The sequence below is a fragment of the Protopterus annectens genome, chromosome 12.part0, assembly GCF_019279795.1.
Source record: "Protopterus annectens isolate FY-2018-M chromosome 12.part0, PAN1.0, whole genome shotgun sequence".
NCBI lineage: Eukaryota > Metazoa > Chordata > Ceratodontiformes > Protopteridae > Protopterus > Protopterus annectens.
In genome coordinates this window covers 1,160,201,212-1,160,224,000 of record NC_056746.1, presented here as the reverse complement: position 1 = coordinate 1,160,224,000, position 22,789 = coordinate 1,160,201,212, and the positions used below count along the sequence as shown (strand labels likewise).

The window sequence follows — 22,789 nt, the reverse complement described above, 5'->3', positions numbered from 1 at the left end:
CACAAACATTCTCTTGTAACTAATCTTGTAGTTCTTTTCCTTTCGGCTACAGTTTTGTCAACAACAACTTTATCTGCTGATAAGATTGCATCTTTACTAATGTAGCTCTTGGCTGTTTTCTCTGGTCCGGGTTTGGAACATACACACATGGTGCCCTTTTCAATAAACAAATCCTGATGTAGAACAGCAGTCCAGTTGTTATTTCTATATTCTTAAAATTAATAGTCTGTTCTTTCCATTGTCTGTGGTACAGCAGAATATCTCAGGTTTTCTCTGTCTATTCTGTCTTTTAACTCTTATTTTATTTTTCTGTGAAACAGCTCTTTTGGAAAAGCCTCATTTTGAGTCAGCTTTTTCATCATTTCAGTCTTGGATTTGTGCAATTTTATCAGCTCATGTGAATAGTTGATTAAAGCTTCTGTTTTTCCAGCCTGTGCAAATGATCATTGATGCAGTAGCCTAAACTATGTAGTTTATATCCTGTATGGTATATAAAAGCTGTCCAGCTTCTAAAGCTTAAGGGTACCTTCCATAAGCCCAAAACAGCTCAAACTGAGCTGACTAAAAGAAGTCCTTACAATTTTGCACAGTTGTAATTTACTTGTAGCTCTGTGTTCATTTTAAAGTTTAATTTGAATTTAGCCATTTAATTTTTATGCTGCTGACATTGAGGTGAATGAGTTAAACAATAAACATTAAAACAAATGACTTGGCAAGGAAGGTAGAAAACATTTAGAAAAGAATTTGAAAAATATATTTGCACTTGTAGAAAGTAAATAGTGTGAAAAGTAAGCATGGTGAGGAAGAGTAAACCTGTTATCAAAATGTAATATTATATTGTGTATGGTGGAGCATATTTCTTAACCATTGTTGGGATTTTTTTTTTCCTAGGAGTAGTGCAGGAAGGGAAGATGGTGCTGAGTATAGCAATGAAGCATGCTTGGAAGAAAATACTGAGGTTAGTATGTCAGTTGCATCTTTTGATATGTGGCATCATTTTATCTGTTTGCATTGCATTTTGTTCGATAAATGTTAGTATCTTTCATAATAGCTGTAAAGGGGCAAGTTGTAGTTTAAATGCTCTGGATTTAGTCTCTGAGTATGTTGAACAACATTAAGTGTATGTTATGTACTTAACCAGAATTCTAGATTTAGTTGATATTGCTCAAGACACTGCCCCCAGGTACCTCATTCTTTGACCAGCCCCAACACATGGACTGGATTGAAGGTCTGGAGGATGGAGGTCAGCTTCTGGTAGACCCGGCACAGACAGGTGCTATGGTACTGAGCCAGTAAGAATGAAGGGCAGTGTAGTGGAAGCAAAAACATAAAAGATATTGCTCCAGACACTGGAAAAACACAGACTGGTCACTTAATGCTCTTTTCACTCGGCAACAACCTATTTCTTGCCAGTTCGAGACATACCCCTTTACCTCATAGTGAGTTGCTCCGTACTGTTTCTCCAGATTGAGTGATATTACAGAGAAGTAAGCCTATCAGAAAAGGGTAGGAATACATTTTATCCTTGCAGTTTGCAAATGCCAGCCAATCATCAGCCTCTGGTGCTCCTCAAGGCCCCTTCAAAAGTTTCAGTTTTTCAGGGGCTGTGTGTGCACAGGATGTTTACAGTGTCCATAGTTACTAAATCTATTGTTGTGGTAAAGATAAAACTTGACATATTTAGGTTTGTATTGTCTGGACACTGAAAACCCTTGGACAGAGTCCACAGCAGATCTTGGAAGGTACCAAGACAAAAATATTTTGGAGAATAGAGACCCCAGAAAGGAGACTGTGGACCTAGATATAGTGTCTAGACTGTAAAGTTTTGCAGAAGTATGCCAGGTAGCCTGTGTGGCAGCAATGGTGGTAAGTTTATAAGGAATGCTGTAGAACTGGTCTAGGCTTTAAGAGAGTGCACCCTAGATGTTCTTCGTGTTTCACTGTTGCAGTCATTACATTTGGGTTATCTGCCTGCAGGTAGCCCTCTGCCAGCCTGAATATCAAAGTCTTGGATTCCTGCGTCGGATGCTGTTTCTTCTTCCATGTCGTCAGGGGTATAAAACATGCAGCCGACCCCATTACATCAGTCTTTCTTGCCACAAGGTACCCGAAGCAGAAGCAGTTCGCAAGTGCCGGTCGGCCGACTCCTGAAATTTTCGTTTTCGAGTTTCAGAGACAAAGTCTTCAAAAAAGCTAAGTACCCTGTTAGGAATCCTTTTTCCTGCTCTTAACCGATGTCAGTAAAAGTTAACAATTGTATTACCTGTGGAAAGCAAATACCTCATAAAGATTTTCATTCGTACTGCATTCCTTTCTTAGGCCCAGAACACGACGTCCCTCGCTGTCGGGTTTGTGCCGTATTCAACCCCCGGACTATTCATCGCCGGTTTATTTTTGCAGCAAATTATTTTGGTACTCAGTTTAACTATCCAGAAATGGCTTTGGTAAGCCATCTGACTACCAACATTCCGAAAAAACGTAAAGATAAAGACAGAGACAGACTGCATAGGTCCATAGCTGCCGATGATGCTTCTGTTAAGCTAGTTGCCAGTTAGCCGGTACACAGTGAGGTGCTTTCGCAGCCCCTGATACCCGCAGGTCTCTACTGAGACCCATTTGGAGTTTGGTATGATGCAAGATGCTTCTTCGACAATGGAACCTGCGGATGTCTCTACCTTGGATGTGTCTGGAGCCACTGTGCAGCACCAGCTTTTGAGGGTGTATTCAGGCCTACTGACTTGCATTTCAAACCAAAGCCATCTTCTTCTTTAAGGCCTAAAACTCGGCCCACGCCTAGAAAACCAACGTCCAAACTGCATGGTCAGGCCCATATGCCTAAAAAACAAATGATAAGAATGGCTGAAGACCTTATTACTTTAATTAGGGAAAGCCAGCCTTCACCCTCTAAGATACCTAGAACTGATTTTCCTTCTGATTCTTCTGATCAGGATTCTGAAATAATTTCTGTTTCTTCTGATTACCAGGAGTTGCCCGTATCTACCTATGAGGATTCTGATGCAGAGGATTCCATTCCCTCTGCCTCCCCTCCAGAAGATTTGTCTTTTGGTGAAACCTTGCACACACTTAGGGAACATTTCCGCTGGGAAAGCCAGGATTACTCCGACTCCAAAAAGAGGCTTAGGGAATTCTTACTTCTTCCTCAACACATGCCTTTAGCTATCCCTTTTGTCCTGAACATTGTAGATGATGCCTTCTTGGAATCTAGCCTGGCTCCAGACACTTTACCTTCAGCTCCCAGGAAACCTGACAAGTATTACAGAGTACCTGACTCTCACAAGTTCCTCTTCAAGAATCCTACTGCAGACCCAGAGACCATTTCCCAAGGACATAAAGGCATTAAGTCTACTACTGCCAAAAACCCTACCCCCTCTGATAGAGATTCCAGGGCCTTGGACAGATGGGGTAGGTATACACTTCTGCTGCTACTTTGTCCATTAGGACCTTAAACTGCCAGTTTCATATGTTGAAGTATCAGCAGCATATTATGGGACTACTTAAACAGAAAATGATGTTGATTCCTGTGCTGAAAATAAAGAATTACAGGATTTAATGCATTCTGCTGAACAAGTTGGTAAACATACTTTGCAATGTGGCTTTGACTCTTTAGAAGCATCTTGCAGGGCTGCTGTCACTGGATCTGTACTTAGAAGGCATGCTTGGCTTAAGGAGCAAAATTTGCCAGATCATGTTAAAGCTAAGTTACTGGATGCTCATTTAAATCAAGACCGCCTGTTTGGCAACAAAGCAGAAGTCCTTAAAAAGATGGAGGAAAAAGCTTAATCTATGCAAACAGTTAAAGATTTCTTGCAAGTACAGCCTCCAAATTTAGTAGGCATTGGCCTTCTAAGAATTGGTCCTTTCCTGTCTCTCCCAGGCCTTCTCAGTCCAAACCCAGGAACAGCAGACCACCTAGGCTACAGTCTCAAGGTACTCACAGGCCTAAACAGTGGGGGGCTCCCACTTCCAAAGCTGGAAGTAGTAAGACATCCCCCGATGGAACAATGTCACAATGACTTAACTTTAAACCTTCCAAGCCCTGCTCAACTGCCTGCTCCCTTAGGGGGAAGGATCGCACTGCATACAAAAAACTGGGAACTCATTACCCACGACAAATGGGTTTTAAATATAGTTTTCCAAGGATACAGATTCCACATCCACACCTTACCAACCCCAAATGGTTGGCCAGACCCTACCCCCAAATCAGTGGGCAGAGGCTCAGCAGCAGGTTCTCTCTCTTCTAAGTATCAGGGCTGTTCAACCTGTCCCAGCAGAAGAAAGGGGAGAACGTTTTTACTCAAGACTTTTCCTGGTACCCAGAAAATACAGCTCCTGGCATCCTGTCCTGGACCCCTTTATTCTAAACACCTTTTTGGTAATCCCAAAATTCAAAATGCTAACACTTCAACAGCTGCTACCTATGCTAGGCAAAGATGCCTGGTTGACAACCTTAGACTTAAAGGAAGCTTACCTACACATTCCAATAAGGGAATCTTGCAGGACATACCTACGCTTCAGAGCAGGCTCCATGTATTATCAGTTCTCTGCACTTCCCTTTGGCTTATCTACTGTGCTCAGGGTATTCACAAAGTGTCTAGCTCCAGTTATTGCATTTTGCAGGCAAAGAAATATTCAAATATATCCATACCTAGACGATTGTCTAATTCAGGCAGAAAGCCAGGGTATACTACTAAAACAAATATCTGGCATTTGTAAAGAAACTTCTAACCTCACTGGGGTACACCATAAACTAAAAGAAATCTCATCTAGTACCCTGCCAACAAATTGTATTCCTGGGAGCAAGCTTGAACACAACTTTCCAGATGGCTTACCTCACACCAGAGAAACAAGTTTATTTGACAGCCTACTTCAAACTACTGGCCACAAAGACCCAGCTATCTGCAAGGAAAATCCTGCAAGCCCTGGGGTTCATGATCTCTTGTATCCTACTAATTCCATATGCAAGACTGCATATGAGGAAACTGCAGTGGTATCTAAAATGCCTATGGTGTCAACATTCTCAGGACCTGGAATCAGTGATTCCTGTCATTCCTTGTATAAAGACAGAGTTCCTTTGGTGGGCAGAGGCCTGCTACCACAACAAGGGGCTCCCATTCACTCTACCCCCTGCTGCCCAAACCCTAACAACAGACGCATCAGACTATGCATGGGGGGCTCACTTGGTAGGGCAGTGCATTCAGAGTAAATGGAACCCGAGTCAGATGCACCTGCATATCAGGCAAAAAGAAAATGTTAGCTGTACTGAATTCCCTGACAGCCTTCAAGGACCACATTCTCCCAAGACAATTATTGGTAAAGACAACACCACTGTTATGTGGTACATAAACAAGCAGGGGGGAGCCCACTCATACCCTCTCTGCAGACTAGCCATGCCTCTGTGGAACACAGCCTTGAGCTACCATGTTCACCTACAAGCTGAATTCCAGCCAGGCAAGCTAAAGACACTGGCAGACGACCTAAGCCGAAATCTCATGGACCCACACGAGTGGATACTGGAACCAAAGATATTCAACCTTTTGAGAAAGAAATGGGGGAATCCAGAGATATACCTGTTTGCCTCCCCTTAGAGCTACCAATTGGACAAATTCTGCACAAGGACTTCCCACAGTCAAGCTTGGAAAGTGGATGTACTGTCCTTCTCCTGGGAAAGCATCTCAGTTTATGCCTTTCCCCCTCTGCCTCTCCTCTTGAAGGTTCTGCAAAGATCAGACAGGACAAACCAAGGACAATACTGATTGCACCAGACTGGCCACTCCAGCACTGGTACCCCCTCTTGCGCAGAATGTCACTGCTGGAAGTATGGCACCTGCCTCAGACCCCTTCCCTGCTGTCCCAGCAGGAGGGCCAGATTCTGCACCCTCAGCTTCAAACCCTGAACCTTGCAGCCTGGCTAATTCCTTGAGCTCTCCAATAGCATCTCTCAGTAAGCAGGTGATAGATGTCATTCTGGAGTCAAGAAGGCCTAGTACTAGAAAATCCTTTGCTGAAAAGTGGAAAAGATAGTGTTCCTGGAGCCAGACTCAGGGGATGGGCACAAAGGTGCCCAGCTTACCGCATATTCTTCAGTACTTAACAGAGATGCTCCACAAGGGCCTTTCCTTCTCGTCAATTAAAATTCATGCCTCTGCCATTTCAGCACATTATAATACTGAACCACCCCTCTTCTCTCACCCCCTGCTGAAGCAATTCCTCAGAGGGGCCAAAAATTTAAGACCTCCCAGGAGAGCCCCTACTCCAGCCTGAGACCTTAACTTTGTATAGGAAAGCTCACTCTACCTTCTTTTGACCCAGCTGTAACTGCAGAGTTGAAATTCCTTTCTTGGAAAACAGCCTTCCTTCTAACCATCACTTTAGCAAAAAGAGTGTCTGAATTACAGGCCCTCATGGCAGTGGAGCCCTTCATCATCTTCCATGCAGACAAGTTGTCCCTCCGGACCAATCCTTCCTTTATGCCCAAGGTGATGTCTAGTGTGGCCCTTAATCAGCCCATTCATTTGCCTACTTTTTTCCCAAATCCACAAAACAAAGGAGAACGAATACTGCACTCTTTGGACGTGCACAGACGACAGGACTAAGCCTCTCAGGAAATCTGAACAGCTGCTAGTTGGATTTGCTGCAGGGGCAGAGGGGAAGGCCATATCTAAGTGGATAGCCCATTGCATTCATTTTTGCTATAAGCACCATGGAAAGCCTACCCCACAGGGGATAAGATCACATTCCACCAGGGCTGCATCTACCTCTACAACCTTTCTCAGAGGTGTCCCTACCAGGGACATAGTAGAAGCTGTTACCGGGAGCTCTGTACATACCTTCACCAAGCATTACCACATGCCTATTTTTTCTAAATCCAGAGCTGGTTTTGCCACTGCAGTTTTGCAGAGCTTAATAGCTGGTCCTAATGCTCTCTAACTTCCTCCTCCCTTCCCTAGCTTTGGGAATCAACCCAAATGTAATGACTGCAACAGTGAAACACAAAGAACATAGTACAGTTGTGTACACTTACCATAAATGTAGATGTTAAGAGTGTATTCACTGTTGCAGTCCTGGTTACCCTCCCTTCAGCCCACTGACTTCTCTTGGCTGTACTTTTCTTCTTCTTTAGTGTATTTCAGCTTTCTGGTGTATTTGCTTTTTGTTGGAGGTGTAATCTAACATATAATTGCTTTCCATTATGGGGGCATCTGACATCTGGGGCAAGAAAAACTGATGTAATGGCGTCGGCTGCATGTTTTTTACCCCTGACGACCTGACGTCATGGATGAAGAGACAGCATCCGATGCAGGAATCCAAGACTTTGATATTCAGGCTAGCTGAGGGCTACGTGCAGGCAGATAACCCAAATGTAATGACTGCAACAGTGAATACACCCGAGCATCTACATTTATGGTAAGTGTACACAACTGTACTGTCTGGTGAGTAAGACCCTTTTGCTGGAAGAATAACAGAAGACAGTGTAGTCTGACATCCATTTTGATAGTGAGAGTTTTGTTAACTTTTTTTTTACTTTTTTCTTCTTGACGGAGAAAGTGATTAACTAGTCATCTTTCCTGAGGTCTTTGGTCCTGTTGAGGTAGAACCCAAGTCGTCTGTTTGCATCCAAGTAGTGGAGCCTATATTCACATTTTTTCAAAAAATTGAGGAAAATGCCAGTGTAAGTGACAAGATTAATTCACGTTTGCCTGTGTAATAACTTTGGCTATAAATGAAGGTTTAGTCCTCAGAGATGCCCAGTTTTTGTGAAAAAAATATACATGGATATTTTGTAAGAAAGTAAATGCATTTCTGAAAGCCTTCCAGCTGACATGATGTCAACATGGAAGAGGGTTTTCCATAAAAAGAATTCTGATCAATGGTAGTGGCAAACACAAAAGGAGGCAAAGGTAAAACTTCTAAAACAAAGCTAAAATTCCATGAGGAGGAGGGGGTGTGTAGGTGTTGAGTGAATATTCCTTTTTGGAATAACCTTATGCAGTTTATGTGAGGCTGAAGTAGAGTAATTTTATCCTACCTGGAAGGAGAAGATTGCTGCCAAATGTACTCCAGTAGAAAAATAACTAGCTCCATTGTGAAAGAAAACCTGAAAGACAGAAGCCTGAAAAGGATCAGTGTTGTAATGGTCTGCCTGTATGGAGAATTGTTTCCATTTTCCTCTGTAAATTTTTATTGCTGAGCATGTTTTAGAGGCTGTAATTAGATCCCTTGTATTTACTAGGAGCCATGGGTCCCTGGTCTTTACTGGAATTGGAGAAACCATGTGATTAATCAGAGGGACTGAATGACTAGATGAGGCTGTCCAGATGGGTGAAGCAGCAGCTGAGAATACTGTGGGAGAGGAATGGGTCTTCTTCTGAGATGAGGCCATAAAAGGGGAAAGGAGATATGGTGCAGTTAGAAACAGGCTGTCAGAACAACCTTGGTCTTGCATGTCCTGGCTTTCTGAAGGAATCTGGATATGAAGGGTATGGAGGAAGCTTAAAGGAGACCTGAAGGCCAAACATAAGTGAATGTGTCTCATGGGGGAAAGCCCTGAAGAGGGACAATGAGAAAGAAACTGTTGCATTTGGCATTGGAAGGTATAGTGAAAAGATCGCAACAAGTAATTCACCACTTACAGAAGTGTTTTTTTTTAACTACTGAATCACTTAGAGACCATTCATGAGGAGTCCTGCTCAAACTGTATGCTATTACAGTGCATTTCCCTGAGATATGTGTTGCTATGAGAAAATGAGGTAAAGGTATGGCCCATTCCCACAGCTGCATAGCTTCTCGATAAAGGGCAAAGGATCAAGCTCCTCCGTGTTTTTTTGATGTACCAACCACTGCCATGTTGTCCATTGGTTGGACACTTCATGTTGGCGAAGATCTTGGAAGGTCTGCAGTGCTAGAAGGACCACCCTATTTAATACATTTATATTCAGCTTGGTCTTGTTTGTTGTTCTTGTACATTGGACTGTCTTAAGTTATCCCCCCAACTTCAGTAAAGACATGTCCATGGTTTCATTGGCTATCGGAGATAGCTGTACAAAGGGTTTTTTATCCACTAGGACACATGTTGTTTGCAAGCTGTGGATATTTTTTTATTGTTTTTGTCATGGGTTCTGTTGACTTTGAGTATCCGTTGTAGTACTCTTGTAACCTGGCAGAAGGACTTGTTTAAATGGATGCTGGCATGAGGCCTAGCAACCAGAATCATTGTGGCATCTGTGGCTGGATCCTGTTACCGTTTGAATAACTGCAGATATTCCTTTCAATGCTAGCATAGCTAATTGCTTCATTGTGTCCAACTGGCAACCTATGAATGTTAGGAACTTAGAATAATTCAGTTGGAATTTTGGCAGGCTTACTGAAATCCCCAAGGATAGACATAACCGAAGTACTGTTTTGCCAAAACACGTTTTTCTGTTGTAAGAAGAGCAAAGAGACAGTCATCTTGGAAAGGCATTTTTTTATTCCCAGAAGATGTGAGCAACTGGAGCCATGAGTTTGGTGAAAACACAGTGGGCAGTGGTGATATGAAGCAATAAGGCTTTGAATTGGCCATACCTGGCTGCCATACTGGAAGTGTAGGAATTTCATGGCTGGCGTCTCTGTCTTGATTTGTGGGTATGCGTACTGGAGATCCGTCAAGCACCTCTGCTGTCCTGTTTGTAAACATAGTTTGCACTATGACCGCCTAGAATGACTCCTCCTTCAAGTAATGGTTTAGACAGGTTTGAAGTCATGAGTCTTTTGAAAAACCAAGAAGAATTTGGAGTAAAAAAAGGGGACCCACTCTGGTCTAGTGGGACCTCTCAGATGGCTCTCTTTTGAAGATGAATTTTCCCCTCCTCTTCTGCTTCTCTGTCCTAATAGGGTAGAACTGGTAGGTGGATGGGAAGTTGGATGTTTGGACATTGTTGAAAATAGAATTGAGTAGACACTGGATATGATTTCCCTGAGCCAGTTGTCTTACATGATGGCCAGCCATGCAAGAGGGTGCAGGAACAGACATCCTCTGACTGCCTCCAGAGTAGGAAAGTTGGGCAGCAGTAACCTCTGCCTCTCTGTCGGACGTCATTTTAGGAACTCCATTGCTACAGGGCCCCCATAGTATTTACTGCTGTTTCTGGCAGTTGTTGGGATTTGTGAAAGCAAAGGTTCTTTACATCTTTTTGATTTCTGTAAAAGCATCTTTGTAGGTTTGTGAATCTGTCCACGACAGCTGTGAGCATTTGCCCTTTTGCTGACATTGTTCCAGATTATGTTCATCTTCTGCCCAAACAAGAATGATTTGTGAAATGGGCCATTGAAGATGCTGCCTTAAAAGTGTTCACAAATCTGATTAGGCAAAACCAGGCTTGACACCACATTGAGATACCTGAGCCTGCCAACCTCACTTCTCCCATTTGCTGTGTTGTGTAATAATCTCATGGACAGTGAAGTGATTGAGTTGATGATGGCCATTTGAGTCTCCAACTACTCGTGTAAATCCCTAGTGGAAATTACTTCATAGTCTCCATAGTTTTTTCATTAGGTCTCTCTTAAATCTAGTCATCTGTACCAAATAATTTAGTGTCCTGATGGTAAATGTTCTTGATACATTTATCTGCTTCCCCAGCCTGTGCATCATGCAAGACTATTGGGAGAATGAATGAATGAACGGCTTGAGTCTCAGCTGGGGTCTCTTTCTTCATGACTGCTGATTCTAGTGTAGAATGTACAAGAGATCATTTACTCCAGTGTGGACAGTCCTTGGGGTCTGGAGCACTCTGCCTGTTTTGCAGGGGTAGGTTCAGTAATGTCAGGCTCTAGAACAGACTATGTCTGTTAACTTGAGAGGTGGGGGTATAACCAAGGCTGCAGGGGTGGGAGTCTTTATACCTCCTCTAGGATCTGCTTTTCAGGAGAGGTGGAGTTGACTGGCCAAGAAATTTTCTGTATCATTTTCAAAATCTCACCTAAGGTGATGATGTTCTTCGTGTTTCACTGTTGCAGTCATCACACTTGGGTTATCTGCCTGAAGGTAGCCCTCAGTCGGCTCGAATACCAGAGACGTAGTATTTCTGCATCAGATGCTGTTGCTTCTTCCATGACGTCAGGTTGTCAGGGGTATAAAAACAGGCAGCTGACGCCATTACATCTGTCTTTCTTGCTGAGGTTGAGCCCGAAGCAGAAGCAGTTCGAAAGTGCCAGTCGTCCGCTACCTGAATTTTTTGTTTTCGAGTTGAATAATCCTGAAGTCTTCTAAAGCTAAGTACCCCATTGGGGATACGTTTTTTTTTGCTCTAGTCGGTGTCAGAAAAAGTTAACAATTGTCTTGCCTGTGGAAAGCAAATACCTCACAGAGATTTTCTTTCTTACTGTGTCACCTGTTTAGGCCCAGACCACGACGTCCCTTGCTGTCGGTTTTGTGCCTTGTTTCAACGCCCGAACCATTCATTGTCAGGCTTTCTTTGTCGCTAAATTCTTCCGCTCTCGATCGCCATATTCTGAAATGGCTTTGGTAAGCCATCCGACTACCGATCTTCTGAAAAAACCTAAGGATAAAGACAGAGACCGCATAGGTCCAAAACTGCCGATGACACTTCCGTTAAGCTAGTCATCAGTCCACCGGTACTCAGTGAGGCGCCTTTACAGCTCCTGATGCCCACTTCTCTGAATTCGCAGGCCTCTGCTGAGACCCATTTGGAGTCCGGTACGCCGCTTGATGCTTCTTCGACTGTGGAACCAGTGGATGTCTCTACCTTACATGGGTCCGGAGTCACTGTGCAGGCACCGGCTTCTGATGGAGTTTTTCGTCCTACCGATCTTCGAATCAAACCACTGACTTCATTTTGTAACCAAAACTAACGAGTTTCTTAGGACCAGAGTATGCACTACGCCTAGAAAACCAATGACCAAAGCACATGCTCAGGCACCCATGCCACAAAAACAAATGCTTAGAATGGCTGAAGACCTTATTACACTGATTAGGGGAAGCCAGCCTTCCCTGCTAAGAGACAAATAATCCAGTCCCCTTCAGGTTCTACAGACCAGGAGTCTGATGACTCTAACCTTTCTGATTATGAAGACATGCCCTTATCCGCCTATGAGGATTCAGATGCAGAGGAATCCATTCCCTCTGCCTCCCCTCCAGAGGATTTTTCTTTTGGTGAAATCTTGCATACTTTGAGAGCATTTCCATTAGGAATGCCAAGACTATCCTCAGTCCATAAAGAGTCTCAGAGAATTTTTAGAGTTGCCTCAACACAGGACTTTAGATGTACCCCCTGTCCTGGATGTTGTGGATGATGTTTTCATGGAATCCAGTCTTACTCCAGACACTTTACCTCCAGCCCCTAGGAAACCAGACAGGTACTACGGAGTACCTGATACTCACAAGTTTCTTTTAAACAATTGTACTGCTGACCCAGAGATCATTTCCCAGGGACCTAAAGGTATTAAGGCTACTATAGCAAAAAATCCTACCCCTTCAGACAGGGATTCCAGAGCTTTGGACAGGTGGGGTAAGAAGGTATATACCTCTGCAACTCTTGCTGTCAAGGCATTGAATTGCCAGTTTCACATGCTGAAATACCAGCAACATATTATGGAACTTAATAAACAAAAAGTGGTAACCTTTCCAGATTGTGCAGAAAATAAAGAATTGCAGGAGCTTATGCACTCTGCAAACCAATTTAGTAAGCATACTTTGCAGTGTGGCTTTGATGCCCTAGAAGCATCTTGCAGGGCTGCAGTCACTGGCTCTGTACTGAGAAGACATGCTTGGTTGAAGGAGCAGCCCTTGCCAGATCATGTCAAATCTAAATTACTAGACGCACCTTTAAATAAGGACCGTTTGTTTGTCACCAAAGCAGAAGAAGTTCTTAAAAAGATGGAGGAAAAGGCTAAATCTATGCAAACTGTTGAATTATTCCTACAAGTACAACCACCTAGATTCAGTAGGCATTGCCCTTCAAAACACTGGTCTTTTCCAGCCCCCTTCAGACCTTCCAAACAAGACCCAGGGGGAAACAGACCACCCAGACTACAGCCTCAGGGTATGCAGAGATCTAAGCTATGGAGTTCCCCCACCCCTAAAGCAGGGAGTGGTAAGCCACCTCCTTATGGAAAAAGCTCACACTGACTTCTCAACTCTACTTCCCAGCCCTGCCCAATTGTTTGTGCCCCTAGGAAGAAAACTTGCACTTCATGCAAAAAACTGGATGTCCATCACTCAGGACCAATGGGTCCTCAACGTTGTATCCCAGGGGTACAAATTTTATTTCCATTCACTGCCAACCCCAAACGGGTTTCCAGACCTTCCTCCAAACCAGTGGGCAGAGGCTCAAAACCAAGTACTTTCCCTGCTCAATATCAGAGCTATTCAGCCTGTTCCAGTAGAACAGAGGGGTCAAGGATTCTACTCCAGACTATTCCTGGTACCCAGGAAAGAGGATTCTTGGTGCCCAATCCCGGATCTTTCAGTTCTCAACACCTTCCTGGTGGTACCAAAATTCAAGACGCTTACCCTGCAACAGCTTCTCCCTATGTTAGCCAAGGATGCCTGGTTAGTCACCCTAGACTTAAAAAAAGCCTATCTGCACATCCTCATAAGGGAGTCATGCAGGAAATATCTACATTTCAAGGCAGGGTCTCTATGCATTATCAGTTCTCTGCATTTCCCTTTGGCTTATCTACTGCACCCAGGGTATTCACAAAATGCCTGGCTCTAGCCATTGCATACTGCAGGCAGAGAAATATCCAAATTTACCCATACTTGGACGACTGCCTGATTCAGGCAGACAGTCAGGAATTGCTGCTTCAGCACCTGGCATTTGTAAAACGCCTTATGACTTCATTGGTGTACACCATCAACGAAAAGAAATCACAACTGGTACCCAGTCAAAAGATTGTATTCCTGGTAGCAAGCTTGGACACAACTTCCCAGATGACATTCCTCACTTCAGGAAAGCAGGTCTATCTGACAGACTACTTCAAACAAATGGCCACCAGAACCCAGCTATCTGCAAGAAAAATACTGCAAGCCCTAGGGTTCATGGCCTCATGTATCCTGCTAATTCCATATGCAAGACTGCATATGAGGAAATTTCAGTGGTACTTAAAAAGTCTTTGGTGCCAACATTCTCAGGACCTGGAAACAGTCATTCCCATCATACCTTGTCTAAGGACAGAGTTCCTTTGGTGGGCTGAAGCATGCAACCACAACAAGGGACTGCATTTTACTCAATCTCACTCCGCCCAGACCCTGACCACAGATGCATCAGACTATGCATGGGGGCTCTCATGGCTAGCAAATGTATTCAAGGCCTCTGGAGCTCAATGCAAATTCTCCTGCTCATCAACCAAAAAGAGATGCTAGCTGTACAGAATGCCCTGACAGCTTTCAAATACCTACTCTTTCCAGGACAACTGCTGATAAAAACAGACAACACCACAGTTATGTGGTACATCAACAAGCAGCGGGGGAACCAATTCTTACCCACCCTGCAGGTTAGCCATGGCCCTGTGGAACACGGCCTTGGACAACAAAGTTCATCTACAAGCTCAATTCCTGCCAGGCAAACAAAATTTACTGGCAGACGACTTAAGCAGAAATCTTGTAGACCCACATGAGTGGAAATTGGAGCCCAGCACCTTCAACCTTCTGATCCAGAAATGGGGGATACCAGAGGTGGATCTCTTTGTCTCCCCCGACAACCACCAGTTAATCAAATTCTGCACCAGGAACCCTCACAGCAGGGCCTGGAAGGTGGATGCCCTATCCTTTCAATGGGAAAACCTCTCAATCTATGCCTTCCCCTCTGCCCCTTGTCTCAAGAGTATTACTCAAGATAAAACAAGACAGGCCATTGACAATTCTGACTGGCCATGCCAGCACTGGTACCCACTTCTGAGCAGCCTGACAACGGTGCCACCCTGGTACCTACACCAGATCCCAACCCTGCTTTCTCAGCAGGACGGACAGATTTTGCATCCACAATTGCAAACCCTAAATTTTGCAGCCTGGCTTATTCCTTAAATACTCCACCAGCAACCCCAAGCAAACAGGTGCTGGACGTCATCCTTGAAGCCAGAAGACCCAGTACTAGGAAATCCTATGCTGAAAAGTGGAAAAGGTATTGTTCTTGGATTCAGTCTAAAGGAAAGGACACAGCACTATCCTCCTTACCTCTAATCCTGGATTACCTAGCAGAACTACTACACAGAGGCCTATCCTTCTCTTCCGTTAAGATCCATGCTTCTGTCATTTTGGCTCATTACAATACTGAGCCACCTCTATTATCTCACCCTCTCATCCAACAGTTCCTGAGAGGGGCAAACAACTTAAGGCCACCAAGGAGAGCACTTACCCCTGCTTGGGACTTTAACTTTGTACTGGAAAAGCTCACGCTTCCCCCTTTTGAACCTGCTGCTTCAGCAGAGTTAAAATTCCTCTCTTGGAAAACAGCCTTGCTTCTAGCCATCACTTCAGCTAGAAGTGTGTCTGAGTTACAAGCACTGATGGCTGTTGAACCCTTCATTATTTTCCATGCTGACAGGGTTTCCCCCAGGACTAACCCTTCCTTTATGACTAAAGTGATGTCCATTGTAGCTCTCAACCAATCCATCCATTTGCCAACCTTCTTCCCTAATCCTCAAAATAAATGGGAAAGGATCCTGCACTCTTTGGACGTGCACAGACAGCTCAGGTTCTACCTTGATAGGACTAAACCTTTCAGAAAATCTGACCAGCTGCTAGTCAGCTTTGCAACAGGGGCAGAGGCCAAGGCCATTTCTAAACAAACCATTTCCAAATGGATAACACACTGCATCCATTTCTGCTACAAAGCACCATGGAAAACCAACCGTTCAGGGGGTCAGAACACATTCCAATAGGGCTACATCTACCTCTACAGCATTTCTCAGGGGAGTCCCTACCAGGGACATACTGGAAGCTGCTACCTGGAGTTCTGTACGTACCTTCACCAAGCATTACAAGCTGCCTATCTTTTCTAAATCCAGGGCGGGATTTGCTACAGCAGTCTTGCAAGACCTGCTAGCCAGCCCTAACTCTTCTTGACTGCCTCCACCTTTCCTCAGCTTTGGGAATCAACCCAAGTGTGATGACTACAACAGTGAAACACGAAGAACCATAGTACAGTTGTGTACACTTACCATAAATGTAGATGTTCGAGTGTTTTCACTGTTGCAGTCCTGATTTCCCTCCTTCCAGCCCCCTGGTTTTCTCTGTCTCTATCTCTCCTCTGTATGACTATTCCTACTCATAAAGGTATATAATTTTTACTGGTGGTGTTTTCCCCATCATATACTGGCTCCCTATTTGGGGGATCCTGACATTTGGGGCAAGAAAAACTGATGTAATGGCATCAGCTGCCTGATGTTCTTCGTGTTTCATGGTTGCAGTCATTACATTTGGGTTATCTGCTTGCAGTAGCCCTCAGTCGGCCTGATTAACAAAGTCTTGGGTCCTGCGTCGGTTGCTAACCCTTCTTCCATGACGTCAGAGGTATAAAACATGCAGCCAATGCCATTACATCAGTCTTTCTTGCCGTGCGGTACCCAAAGCAGAAGCAGTTCGCAAGTGCCGGTCAGCCGACTCCTGAAGTTTTCATTTTCGAGTTTCAGAACCAAAGTCTTCAACTAAAGCCAAGTACCCCGTTGGGGAAACTTTTTCTTGCTCCTTACCGATGTCAGTAAAAGTTAATAATTGCATTACTTGTGGAAAGCAAATACCTCACAAAGATTTTAATTCGTACTGTATTCCTTGCCTAGGCCCGGACCACGATGTACCTTGCTGTCGGTTTTGTGCTTTATTTAATCAACGCACTATTCGTCGTCAGTGTATTTTCACCTCTAAATATTTCGGTTCTCTGTTTAATTAACCAGAAATGTCGGTTAGCCATCTGACTACCGGGATTCCAAAAAAAACGCAAAGATAAAGACAGAGACAGGCCGCCGAGGTCCAAAGCTGCCGACGACGCTTCTCCTAAGCCAGTCGTCAGTTCGCCGGTACTCAGTGAAGCACTTTCACAGCCCCTGATACCCACTACGTCTGACTCGCAGGCCTCTACTGAGACCCATTCGGAGTCCGGTATGCCGCAAGATGCTTAAACTGTGGAACCTGCGGATGTCTCTACCTTGGATGGGTCCGAAGCCGCTGTGCAGGCACTGGCTTCTGAGGGTGTATTCAGGCCTACGAACTTGCATATTAAACCAATGCCTCCTTCTTCATTTAGACCAAAATCTTGAACCTTGCCTAAGAAACTGACGCCAAGGCCGCATGCTCAGGCCTCTATGCCTAAAAATCAAATGATAAGAATGGCTGAAGATCTTATAACTCTAATCAGGGTAAGCCAACCTCCCCCTTCTAAGAGACCTAGGACTGAAGTTGTTTATGAATTTTCTGACCAGGATTCTGATTTTTCTGATGATCTGGATTTGCCCTTATCTTCTTATGAGGATTCTGATGCAGTGGACTCTATTCCCTCTGCTTCCCCTCCAGAGGGTTTTTCTTTTGGTGAGACTTTACATACTCTAAGGGAGCTTTTCCACTAGGAAAGCCAGGATTTTTCTGATTCAAAAAAGAGGCTTTGGGATTTCTTACCCCTGCCTCAGCATAGGCCTTTAGCTATACCTCCTGTACTAGACATTGTTGATGATGCCTTTTCAGAATCTAGTTTGGCCCCTGATTCTTTGCCTCTTGCTCCCAGAAAACCTGACAGATATTAATAGGGTTCCTGATTCACACAAGTTCCTTTTTAAAAATCCTATTGCGGATCCAGAGATTATTTCACAGGGACCCCAAGGTCATTAAGGCTTCTACTGCTAAAAATCCTACCCCCTCTGATAGAGACTCCAGGGCGCTGGATAGATGGGGTAAGAAAGTTTACACTTCTGCAGCCGTGGCCATTAGGGCTTTAAACTGCCAGTTTCATATGTTAAAGTATCAACAGCATGTTGTTGGATTGCTTAAACAGAAAATGATGTTGATTCCTGACTGTGCTGAAAATAAAGAATTACAGGATTTAATGCATTCTGCTGAACAGGTTGGAAAACATACTTTACAATGTGGATTTGATTCATTAGGGGCCTCTTGCAGGGCTGCTGTTACTGGGTTTGTGCTCAGAAGGCATGATTGGCTTAAGGAGCAGTCTTTGCCTGATCATGTTAAAGCCAAATTGTTGGATGCTCCCTTTAATCAGGACAGCCTGTTTGGTAACAAGGCTGAGGAAGTTCTTAAAAAGATGCAAGATAAAGCTAAATCTATGCAAACTGTTAAAGATTTCTTACAAGTTCAGCCTCCTAGATTTAGTAGGCACTGGCCCTCTAAAAATTGGTCCTTTCTAGCCCCTTCCAGGTCTTCTCAAGCCAAACTCAGACACAGCGGAAACCCCAGGTTTAGGTCCCAAGGGACACACATGACTAAGCAGTGGGGGGTTTCCGCAACCAAATCTGGGAGTAGCAAGACTCCCCCCTATGGAAAACTGTCTCGTTGACTTGCTTTTAAAACTTCCAAGCACTTCCCAACTGAATGCTCCTTTAGGTGGAAAGATTGGTCTGCTGGCCGAAAACTGGGAACTCGTTACCCAGGACAAATGGGTTTTAATTATAGTGTCCCAAGGATACAGATTTCACTTCCACACATTACCAACACAAAGCGGGTGGTCAGATCTACCCCCAAATCAGTGGGCAGAGGCCCAAAGTCAAGTACTCTCTGTCTCTTAAACATGGGAGCTATTCAGTTGGTACCAGAAGAGGAAAAGGGACAAGGTTTCTATTCGAGACTTTTCCTGGTACCCAGAAAAGGCAATACATGGCGTCCTTTCCTGGACCTTTCTACTCTAAACACCTTTCTGGTGATTCCAAAATTCAAACTGCTGACTCTTCACCAGCTGCTTCCTATGCTAGGAAAAGATGCATGGTAGGCAACACTAGACTTGGAAAAAAAAAAAAAAAGCATACCTGCACATCCCTATCAGGGAGTCTTGCAGAAGATACCTTCACTTCAAAGCAGGCTACATGCACTATCAGTTCTCTGCACTGCCCTTTGGCTTATCTACTGCACCCAGGGTATTCACAAAGTGCCTAGCTCCAGTCATTGCATTTTGCAGGCAAAGAAAAATTCAACTATACCCATACCTGGACAATTGTCTAATTCAGACAGAAAGCCGGGACATTCTTTTGAATCATCTGGCCTTTGTTCATAGGGTACTGACTTGTCTGGGGTTCACCATGAACGAAAAGAAATTACACCTGGTACTCTGTCAACAAATTATATTCCTGGGCGCAAGCTTGAATACAGCTTCCCAGATGGCTTTCCTCACGCCAGAGAAATGGATTCATTTGACAACCTACTTCAAACAAATGGCCACAAAAACCCAGCTATCTGCAAGGCAAATACTGCAAGCCTTGCAGTTCGTGGCCTCCTGCATTCTTCTAATTCCATATGCAAGGCTGCATATGAGGAAACTACAATGTTATCTCAAAAGCCTATGATGTCAACATTCACAGGATCTAGAAGCAAGGATTCCTGTCATACCTTGCCTACGCCAAGAGTTCCTTTGGTGGGCAGAGGCCTGCCACCAAAACAGGGGACTACCATTCACATTACCACCTGCCGCCCAAATCTTAACAGACGCATCAGATTATGCATGAGGGGCTCACCTGGCAGAGAAGTGCATTCAGGGCAAATGGAACCGAAATCAAATGCACCTACACATAAACCAAAAGTAAATGTTAGCTGTACATATTGCTGTGACAGCCTTCAAGAACCACATTCTTCCAGGACAACTAATGGTAAAGACTGACAACACCACTGTCATGTGGTACATAAACAAGGGGGGGTACATATTTTTACCCCCTCTGCAGACTAGCCATGGCATTGTGGAACACAGCCTTGAGCTACCAAGTGAATCAACAAGCTCAGTTCATGCCAGGAAAACTAAATATATTGGCAGACGGACTAAGGAGAAACCTCATGGACCCACACAAGTGGAAACTGGAACCAAGGATTTTCAACATGTTGACAAGCAAATGGAAGAGCCCAGATATAGACCTGTTTGCCCCCCCCCAGAGCCAATGAACTGGACAAATTTTGCACTAGGATTCCCCACATGCTAGCTTGGAAAGTGGATGCCCTATCCTTCAGCTGGAAAAACCTATCAGTTTATGCCTTTCCTCCTCTGCCTCTGCTCCCCAAGGTACTACTAAAGATCAGACTTTGACAAGCCAAGGGCAATTTTAATTGCACCAGACTGGCCTCCCCAACACTGGTACCCACTCTTGCGCAGTGTGTCACGCTTGGCTCCATGGCACCTGTCTCAGACTCCTTCCCTGTTGTCTCAGCAGGAGAACCAGATTCTGCACCCTCCGTTGCAAACCCTGAACCTAGCAGCCTGGCTAATTACCTAATCTCTCCTTGACCATCCCTCAGTAAATCTGTGATGGATATCATTTTAGAGGCAAGGAGGCCGTACTAGAAAATCTTATGCTGCAAAATGGAAAAGATTTTGTGGCTGGTACCAATCTCAAGGAATGAACGCAGCAGTGCCCAATTTACCTCAGATAGTACAATACTTGACTGAGATGCTTCATAAGGGCCTGTCCTTTTCCTCCAAAATTCATGGCTCAGCCATTTCAGCTCATTATAGCACGGAGCCTCCCCTCTTCTCTCACCCACTGCTCAAGCAGTTCCACAGAGGAGCCAAAAATTTAAGGCCAGCCAGAAGAGCTCCAGCTCCAGCCTGGGATCTTAACTTTGTCTTGGAGAAACTCACTCTTCCTCCTTTCGAGCCAGCTGCTACTGCAGATTTAAAATTTATTTCCTGGAAAACAGCTTTCCTTCTAGCAATCACTTCTGCAAGAAGGGTATCTGAATTACAGGCCCTTGTGATGGTGGAACCTTTCATCATCTTTCATGCGGACAGGGTGTCCCTCAGAACCAATCCCTCCTTCATGCCCAAGGTGGTATCCAGTGTAGCTCTTAATCAGTCCATTCATTTGCCTACCTTCTTTTCTAACCCACAGAACAAAGTGGAACGGATACTGCACTCTTTAGATGTGCACTGACAACTTAGATTCTACTTGGACAGGACTAAACCTCAAAGGAAATCTGAACAACTGCTGGTGGCATTTGCTGCAGGGACAGAGGGGAAAGCTATTTCAAAACAAATCATTTCAAAATGGATAGGTCACTGCATTCATTTCTGCTGTAAGCACCATGGAAAACATATCCCACAGGGCATCAGACCCCATTCAACCAGGGCTGCATCTACCTCTACAGCCTTTCTCAGGGGCGTCCCTACTAGGAACAACCTAGAACCTGCTACCTGGAGTTCTGTACATACTTTCACCAAGCATTATCATTTGCCAATTTTCTCTAAATCCAGAGCTGGTTTTGCCACTGCAGTCTTGCAGGGCCTTACAGCTGGTCCCAATTCTATTTAAATTCCTCCTCCCAACCTTAGCTATGGGAATCTAGCCAAATGTCATGACTGCAACAGTGAAACACGAAGAACATAGTACAGTTGTGTACACTTACCATAAATGTAGATGTTCGAGTGTATTCACTGTTGCAGTCCTGGTTACACTCCCTCCAGCCCATTTTCTTCTTTTGGCTATACCTCTACTCTCATTTACTATGTTCAAAAAGCTTTTTGGTGTATTTGCTTTTTTGCTGGAGGTATATCCTTGTATTTATAGATTTAATTGCTTCCCATTAGGGGGGCACCTGACATTTGGTGCAAGAAAAACTTATGTAATGGTGTCGGCTGCATGTTTTATACCCGACGTCATGGAAGAAGGGACAGCAACCGACGCAGGACCCAAGACTTTTTTAATCAGGCCGACTGAGGGCTACGGCAAGCAGATAACCCAAATGTAATGACTGCAACAGTGAATACACTGAAATATCTACATTTATGGTAAGTGTACACAACTGTACTTTTTTATACCCCTGGCAGTCTGACGTCATGGAAGAAGCGACAGCATCCGACGCAGAAATACTACGTCTGTGGTATTCAGGCCACCTGCAGGCAGATCACGCAAGTGTGATGACTGCAACAGTGAATACACTCGAACATATACATTTATGGTAAGTGTACACAACTGTACTTTCTCCAGAGAGGGGTTAGTTAAGCTTCTCCCTCATAAAAATCGGCAGCCTGTTAAGTGCTTCCTTTTGCATGTCCTGTTCCTTTTGGTCTCATTGAGGACTTGTCTGATTTTTCTTCAGGGCGAAGGAGTCCCAGGCCCGGGGACCTTGGATAGCCTATAAGATCCCCTGAATGCATGGACAAAACTAATGGAAGTCCAAAGGATTCAGCATATGTGGTGTGTGAAGGTGGAACCAACTAAGTGAATACTTGTTCTCATCTAGGGACTTGGGCTTGTCCCCTTGATGCTGATATACCCAGGGCCAACAGCATCTGTGCTGAATGGCCATACATTGAAGTCAAGAAAGGAGTGACGTCTTTATTTATTTGTTTCACATTTGGTAACCGGGTTAGTCCAACTGGGTAAGAAATTACCCATTTTCAGTGGAGACCCAAGGGGAAAAGCCCCGAACAAAACATACAAATGCTTACAAATAGAGACAAGTTAACAATATAAAGAACAAAACAAACTTATGGATACAATGGATAAGAAAAATAAATGTAATCCAAGGAATAGTACATAGCTATATACAAGGTCAGAAGAAGGAAAGTGCAAAAGAAGATAGGAGTATAGACTGTCCGTCCTGATAACTTCAGTGCTGATGTCACAAAGA

General features: G+C 44.2%; 1 protein-coding gene across 3 annotated transcripts in view; it reads left to right on the top strand.

Annotated features, from left to right (window-relative positions):
- The window catches only part of CHD6 (chromodomain helicase DNA binding protein 6), a 2,211,516-nt gene that overhangs the window by 1,413,167 nt on the left and 775,560 nt on the right, over positions 1–22,789 (top strand). For all 3 annotated transcript variants that reach the window (XM_044090190.1, XM_044090189.1, XM_044090188.1), the window contains one exon: positions 892–958. In XM_044090190.1, coding sequence (XP_043946125.1) covers positions 892–958 — 67 coding nt within the window. The remainder of the gene's footprint in view (positions 1–891; positions 959–22,789) is intronic.